Source organism: Malus domestica, chromosome 08 (assembly GCF_042453785.1).
Source record: "Malus domestica chromosome 08, GDT2T_hap1".
NCBI lineage: Eukaryota > Viridiplantae > Streptophyta > Magnoliopsida > Rosales > Rosaceae > Malus > Malus domestica.
In genome coordinates, this window is record NC_091668.1 from 7,284,792 (window position 1) to 7,293,641 (window position 8,850).

Here is an 8,850-nt window from a genome sequence, read left to right on the forward strand (position 1 = left end):
AGGGATTTTTAACAACATAATATTTAAACAAATTGAGAATGATGAGCAATTATAAACAATGTGGAGTTAGCTACATAAGTATTATTGTTTTCTTTTTTGTTTTTTCCCTTGAAAAAGGCCATGCAAGAGAGTAAAATGAGAGATACATAATTATTACTGCCCTGCAGCTGCTGCAAGTACTCTCTTCATTGCTATGTTCTTAAAAACTTTCCTCCAGATAAAATGTCAACCATCTCCGTTTCCTAATCCCATACATCCACCTTCCCACAAGGATCGGATCGTTTGGATTGCACTAGATTGGATTGGATTGGGAAAATTAGGATGAAAACTCAGAGATGGTAGGCCATTTAACAAATCCACATAAGAAGAGTATTATTAGACATAGAAAAGACTTTTTTTGGGTCCTTAAAGAAAAAAAAATTGGAACCAATTTCGGAACTAGCGAGGGATGATGCCGAGGATATCTGCATTACGGTTGTGGTTGGAATTCCTCTTCTTCGACAGAGGCTCCGGCGAGGATGAGACCGATGATCCAGTGGCCCACGAATCATTCGAGCTATCAGAGCTAAATGACACATCCATCACTCCACTGGGACTGCATGGAACTGAACCAAACTTACGCTTGTTGGATTGTTTGCCACTGCCATTGCCTCCGGAAGATGTTAATTCGGAGATGAGCTTCGAGCATTCATCCACTTTGTCCTGTTTAAGATTCAATTGAAATCTGACTTCAATAAAAGTTTCAAAATTTCGCGTTCGAAATGGAAAAGATTAGTACTTTTCGGAGATTTAAGGGTAATGATTAGCAAACCTTATCGATTCCGAGAATTCCCAGGAGCTGGTTTTGGTATTCCATAAGTAGACACGGTTCTATGTTGTTGACAACATGCAGCATTATGGCAGTGGCAACTACAGATGGAAGAAAAGACATGAACCTAGAATCTGCAGTTGACAAAAAAAAGGTTCAAAATTCCAACAACATTGTAAGACAAAGCGTAAAGATCGCAACTTTACTTTGTTTTCGATCATGTTATTACGAAAAACAAATCGAATTAATGAGAGAAGAACAAGATTTGGATACCTGAAATTAGACTCAGAAGGATGAGCTCACATCTTTTGAGGACTTCCCAGCAGAGATGGTTTTTCAGACCGAGTCTTCGGGTGATGTAATCGATGAATGAAATCGGAGTGACAGGATTCATCTTCCATTGGAGAGTTGAGAGCACCAAAATCTCCATTCGTTTGATTGTTCTAGCTTCAAACACATACTTGCTATCCTCCACCTTAAAAACACACAAAAAAACCCAACAAATTTCAACAACCAAACACAAACATGGGACAAGATTCAAGAAACCAAGGACAAACATTGTACCAAACAACATACTTGGAAATCCAGCAAAAGGGGAACTTGGGTCTCCTCAACCTTGGCAGCAAGAGAGATACAAGCCACGGCAGCGAGCTGGGTCATCCACGGCTTCTCAACCTGAAGTTGGAGGCTGGACAAGAACCTGTCGAAGTAATCCGCCGCGAGCACCGCCGTGAGGGCGGAGAAAGAGTAGTGGGAAGCGACTCTCAGCATCCAATCCACCGCCTCTCTGCGAGCTCCGGCCAGAGAGGGGCTGATTTGGAGGGGTTTTTGGAGCTCGTTTTGCTCCGATTCTTTGGATAAGAGAGAGATTAGCTCCTCATTATCCCAGAACAGGTCTTGCTCGACTAAGATTGGAGCTTTTATTGGGTTAAACGAAGAAACGTTGCTGTTAAAGCTGTCTTCTACTAATTCCTCTTCTGGGAAATAATCCACTGGGCTCACTTGCTCATCCACCAAATGCTCCTCCGAGCAGTACAGAGCGTCCAAAAGGAAAACTGGGTTTTGTTCTTCACTTGATTCTACTAGTTGATGATGATGTTTTCGATCCATCTTCTTCTGAGAAGAAGAGATTTGATTCTGGGTTCATTACTTCATTGAAAAGCCAGAGGCTGAGAGAGTGTGAGGAAGAAGAAGGAGAAAGAGATGTTCTCTTTCTCTATCTTAATCTCTCTCTAAAGAACTCTGTCTCTGATTGAAGAGCAATAGGGGAAGAGGAGGGAAGGGACAGACCACTACCCAAATATGTGTTTTATAATCTGTGGGTTTTTGTTTTTCTCCACTGTCACTGAAAACTCTGTATTTTTATTTTTATTTTTATATTTTTAGTTGACGTTGGGGCATGAGCAAAAAAAAAATTAAAAAAATTATATAAGAACATCACGAAGCAACGAGATTTTAGTTATATTTGCAACTAACAATTAACAACAAGAAAGATGAGTTTGCTAAAGACTGAACTTAAATTACATGACAAATCAAAACGAGCCAAATCATTAGCAACAAAAAAATTTGACTGTAAATAGGTCAAATTCACAAGACCAAATTTAATAATAAAAGGACGACAATTCGATACTAAACCTTTTAAAAGTTGATCACTCACTTTGCATTTAAAATCAATTGCGCAAATTGAGAATTCGATTCCACTTTGGTGCATATAAAATATTATCTCATAGTGTTTGTTGAAATAAATTATTGTTGAAGATGATAAGTTAAATTGACTAGCTATTTTAAAAATTTGACACTATTTAATAGCTAATTTAGCAAAAAAATTTACAAAACTATTGGGAGATGCCTTAGAGTTGCAGTATTGTATTTGAAGTGATAATGTACTAGTTCCGAGAACAAAGTGACTAATTCGAGAGAGTAGTGTAGACCTTACAATCGTGCTAGTGTCATGTCTTATGTGAGATTATGCACAATTCAAATTCACATGTTAACTTATCATGGCCAAATATATAAATTTAAACTCATCACAAATTTTACGCGTCGCACCGTGTTTTATTCGTTTACATGTCTCTCTCTTTGTTTTGTCAATCAATCAACTATAATATAAAAGTCATCCATAAATATCAAGTACAGCAGATGTCCAACCATTTCCGAAGAAAACATCCCTAAAAGAAGTAAGTTATATGCTAAAACGATTTTTCAAAAGAAAAGATAAATAAAGGATATTCGATAAAGTTTTGTGAGTGAACATCCATCTAACCGGTTGCCTAATGTGTTATTATCGTGTCAATTTATTTACCACATTTTGAAAAGGCTTTGACTTAATCATATATTTTTCGTGCATATTTGTATTATGTTATACACGGTTCTAAAAATTTTCGAGGCGCTAGGCAGCTAGTCACATCCCGATTGGTCTCTAAATGTTTGAAAATGAAGAAAGTGCGGTTAGACCCTCTTAGGCATCCGCCTAAGCACGTGCCTAGCCCGTCTAAACCCCCCTAGGCACTCACCTAGGTCACGAGTCTCACTTAGACAGAAAATAAATAATTTTCACTTTGCATTTTATATTTTCAATAAAATGTTATTGAAAATATAAATGCAAGAAACTTGTTGAATATTTAGATGAACACTCATTATATATTTGTTCCTCATGTTTTCAATATGCTTTAATACTTTATATCTATCTGTCATTTTATTTTGTAATTTATCTATTCCAAAACAATTATGTGTTTGTTTATAAATACACTTATTTAACAAATACAATAAATTTACTTAAATCTGCCTAGTTCACTTAGGCGTTTGGCCCTAACTCATCACCCAATAAGCGCCTAGTGTCTTTCAAAACGTTGATGTTATCATATCATACCTTACTTGACCATGTGTAATGTACTAGTCGAACTATGTGAAAATGCGCGCATTTAAGAAAAACTGGGTGCCAGTATGGTAGTATACATGTGCGCATGTCCACTACATCTTTTGGTAATATACACCCGTGTACAGGTCAATAGCTAGCTTTTTATCATTGACTATGTATGATTTTAATTCATAAAAAAATAAAAAAGTATTTGTCAAATTTTCTCGAAATTGTAAGGAGGTGTTAATTTTCTTCCATGAACTTTAATTTTAACCAATTATCTTCTTGAAGTTTTAGCCGACTACAACCTGATCTTTTATAATTGGTCAATTTCCCCTCTGACGTTAGATTTTGAAATTTTTCATTCATCTTGGTCACATACACGGTACATAACAATTGTTTGAGGTAAAAAATGTAATTTTATCCCTAATGTGGACAACATATTGTTTTTTCCTCTTCTCTTCTACTAGTTCACTCTGTACACTTTTTGTTTGAATTTTATCTTTAATGCAGACAACTATGAATCTTCTCCACGGTCTTGCTTTTTCAGAAAATGTTGGGATTGTGATGCAATTTCCTTAGCATTCCTTGTGACTTGATTCACATGACCATCTCATTTCACCTATTTTAAATCAAGATCCAAATTCAAATAAGAAAAGTAATTACTCATCTCAACAAATTTATTACTAGAAATTGGCCAATTATGAACGTTTAGAGCATAATCGGTTAAAATTAACGTTCATGGTTGAAATTGACTGATTATAGAAGTTCAGAAAAATAATCTGCTAAAATTAATGAAAAAAAATTGACAGCTCATTATAAGTTAGAGGAAAAATCGATGAATACCTCAAAAATCAATAATAAAGTTTTTGCGTTGATTGGTTTGGGTAAAAGGGAAAGTAAAACTTTAGGCAGATAGTTTTGAGCTTTAGTCCAGAGCACAGAAGTAAAGGCATCCGTGAGCAAACTCTTTCCTTTTTCTTTTATTTTCTTTCTCGTTTTTCACTTTTAATTTTGACGATCGTATTCTTAGCATGGGGTTTAGGGTAATCTTCTCAAGTTTTCAACCTTGTTTGCGACATTCTAGTGTAATGATTGGTATAATACAAACAATATTGAAGGAAAGATAATATATTGAACCAAATATAGAAACTTGAGTGTCGAGAATAAATGCTTTAATCACATGAACTACGTAACTTTCAAATTTCTATATCTAGCTCTTCCACGTTAATTGTTCAAAAAAGTTTGCTTGCGTGACGAACCTATTACTCAAACTTTACACGCAACAAAAGTGTGTTGTAAAACTCTAGTATACAACTGAGTTCAACTAATTAAGGTTTAAGATTAGATTAATTATCTTTTTTTATGTTTTTTTTAGGAAAATTAATGAAAAAGATTTGAAAACTTTGAATTTTAATGATAAAGACATAATAAAAGGTAAAATAAATAGTACTAGATTTGACTTTTTAATTTAAAAATATAATTTTTCATTAAAATAAATAGTATCGTGATTTTTCGTTAAAACTTCATTCTTTTTAAGATTAAAATTTACTGTACCATTATCTATTTGTATAATCGATTATATATGTGTGTGTGTCTATCGGTATATATATTTCTTGCAATTACACACTTCCCAGTAGAATTTACTATCCCACCAGCAGCGCAGGACAACTCAATTCCTCTTTTGTACGAAAAGTTGGTCTCTCAGTCTCTTCCCTCTCTCTTTCTGCACTGCACTCAACCATTATGTTTACAGCAGCAAACCATTACAGAAGAGAGACAAGGCGTGGAGAGAGGGAGAGAGGGAGAGAGTATGTGAGCATCAATCAAGGTTTAAAATATCGATATTATCTCGATATTTTTTTCGAAATTTTTGTGTTTTTGAATTACTGATATTTTCGATATAATCGATATTTTAGATCTTGATAGGAATTTTATATGATACTAAGTCACTCATATATCTTACCAAGCAATGTATAAAGTGTAAAATATTGTATTAATTCATTATATATAAATGATTATAATGTGTTTAAACTTCTTTCATTAATTACTACATATTTTCTACACTCAAAATGTTTGTCAGCTCGCTATATAATCAACTTAAATCAGTTAAATCCATCATGAAATGCATTTCGTTCTAATTTTTTGTAATAAACTAATAAATAATTGACTAAATAAACATTCTGCAAAGTTTCAATAAAAATTTTCAAGTTTTTCTTACAATTTCAATGGTTTTTATTTAATTTTTATCGATATCGATAATATTCTGATATTTTCATCGAAATTTTCGTATTTTTAAGCTACCGATATTTCCGATATCATCGATATTTTAGATCTTGGTATCAGTGTATGTCTTCAAGTTTCTCTGTGTATTTCCCGCTATGCCATGCAAACAAAAAGAGAGGAAAGGAAGAAAAGGGGACACGTGGAGGGCTTCTAGGTCTTTTTCTTTTGAGATGTAGCTTTCTTTTATTTTCTTTTTCTTTCATCTTTGTCTTCTTAGTCTTATTTCTCCTACTTGTTGTGCATTCTCCGAGAAATGAAGCTAGAGAGCCAAAGGGAGGACAAAAGGTGTGGGTGCTATTGCAGTTTGTAGGGTGGGACTCTGCATCAAATTAGATTTTCATGGATTTGTTGGTAGATTTTGTGGTGGTGGACAGCAACTTACTAAAGCAGAGTTAGAACGTTATCTTAACATTTCGTCTTAATGATATAATAATATATAAAAAGAACTCATACGACATTTTATGTTATTAACATTGAACATCAAAACAATGGTGTATCCGTCTCATAAAAATCCTTATCGTGGTGGTTGAGTTATTAACGCAATACAACAAAGGCGAAATTGTACAAATCATCACAGTAGTTTGTTGTCAATTCATACGTCAACGTTACTTCTGTGTAGTAAAACTATGTCGTTAAATCACTCGGTTACAAATCTTGATCTAAAACGAACCTTACATCTAAGTTCTATCACTTTTATGATTATAGAATTATAAATATATTTTAATCTAATGAGTTACCCAATTATCTCTCTCGCTATTTGAACTAACCTCGAGAAATGTTCTATTTTGCTCATGTGAATTATCATGTGACCATCATTTTCAAGGGCAGAAATGTCTCTGCCCTTTGAGCCCATGTAAGCGTGTTTGACATATAAATCATGTTTGAAAGATCAATTTACCTATGCAAAAGAATTTCAGTTCAAAATTCGATGTATACTAAGATTAGTAACGGACTTAAGCACGAAATAATTATTCATAAAATCGCATGAACATGGATGATTAGTGGAATTTAACGTATACCAAAAATACCCCTCTAAAAATCAACCAGAACTGAACAAAGGTTGGCACTGTTTTACTATTAGAAAGCCTTCAAAGCAATCTCCTTTATTTTTTTCCTTTTACTTTTTATACGATCATTGGCAATTTCTTTTCTCCTTTTTTTTTTTGTTTTTGTTTTTTGTTTTCTCAGATTTGTAAACAATAACACGTCCTCTTTCATAATTCTGGTCAAAGTCAGACATGCCCACTCCTCTGAAAACTCAGAAAGTTGTTCATTTTCCTTGCATACATTTCAATCACCGCAACGGAAAGTAAAGGCCTTTATTGGAACTCATCAAACCATCCTCATAGCTCGTGGTTGCTAGTTGATTAGACCCTAGCACATATCACAACCCTTCAAATGCTATGCTTCACCATCGACGCATACTTGCCCTACTTATTCCAATCGCTATTGTAACGGTATTTTAAATAAATAACGTGCTGTCATGCGTTGAAGTTCAAATGAGTGAGAAAAAATATTTTACGTGCACCACCAGTACAATCAGACGGTTAGATTTGCACGATTAAATTCTTAAAGTCTCAACCAGGCTGTTCAAACACCGCAAGTGCAATCTAAACTTGAAATATCACCACAGTAACGTCCCAAAGAAAATCTATGATTCGAGATCGCTAAAGATCTTTGAATCCCCATGTCTAGCAAGCAAAGAGAAAACTAATGTGGTGTATGGACTGTGAGGGGTTAGGTCCCACATGGATCCTCCCTTCCAGCTGTGTGGCACTCTCGAATTAGCGGGAGGCCCACCAAGTACAGTACGAGAACCTAATGATAATGTTTGTCCCGTAATTATGGCACCACCCAACAGAAGTTGCTCATGTTGACTATAACTATGCACGATAATGCAAGACAGTTGACCTAAATGAGCAACCTGCCCTCTTATTCACCTTTTTCTTAATCCCCCTAATCACCATAGTTTATACATGCATTATATAATTAAGACTTTCTTTTTATACATGCATTAATAAAAGTTGTCCCTAAGATTATTCACTGTAAATTATTTTGATCATTTATTGAAAAATCTCCGTTAAATTGAAAAACCACAAATTCTAGTGAATATGTTGATTTGACAAAAATACTCTCAATTTAACAGAAATCTTTTATGAAATGACCAAAAGAATTGATGGTAGACAATATTTGGAACTGCTTCTATCAATTTTAAATATCAGAGACCAAAATAAAGAGTTATGTCAATCTTAATGATCACTTTAGCTAAAAAAAACGTATAATTAATTACACTAGATTTCCCATTATTTCATTACCCCATAGTTTCTATAGTGAGGCCTCCCAGCCACCATTCAACCCTCTAGCCAATGCTTCAAGTCGATGGCGCGGGCATGAGGTGATTCTGGCCATTAATACATCGTAAATCTCACAAGTATTAACAATCAAGAACAGCATGCGTGACTGACTCTAGCACTGATTTACTATCCTGAAATGAAAGATTAATTGGCTAATATTCACTCCCTTCTTTTTGAATGGTACAAGAAATGAGAGGAAGGGTGAAATTTGAGTGCGTTTATGAATCACATCAAAAGAGGGGGGGAAACAGCTGGTTTTACCATCTTTGTGTGTTGTTCAAAAATTAATGCAAAGTAAAAGCTTATGGGTGGGGACACATTAAAGTTGAGAATATTCCAAACATTTTTAGACCACAAAGCATTAAACATCCTCCAGGGAAAGTCTCTGTTTCTAAGTCTCAAAGAATAAATATGTTCGAAGGGTAACTGCCTATAGGGAGCATTTCTCTTGAGCATAATTTACCACCAGAAATATGATGTTCGTCTTCAACATTAACCACATTCCTGCAGCCATTTCACGGTTTTGACCGTGCAAATAATCTTGG

At 34.6% G+C, this 8,850-nt stretch overlaps 1 protein-coding gene across 1 annotated transcript; it reads right to left on the bottom strand.

Annotated features, from left to right (window-relative positions):
* Positions 1-350: 350 nt before the first annotated feature.
* On the bottom strand, positions 351-2,112 carry CYCD3 (cyclin-D3-1-like). Its single transcript, NM_001294053.1, is given in 4 exon segments — positions 351-702; positions 812-942; positions 1,082-1,283; positions 1,385-2,112. Coding segments are annotated over 4 exon segments (1,131 nt in total). The 5' UTR covers positions 1,919-2,112; the 3' UTR covers positions 351-438.
* Between the last annotated feature and the right edge of the window lie 6,738 nt (positions 2,113-8,850).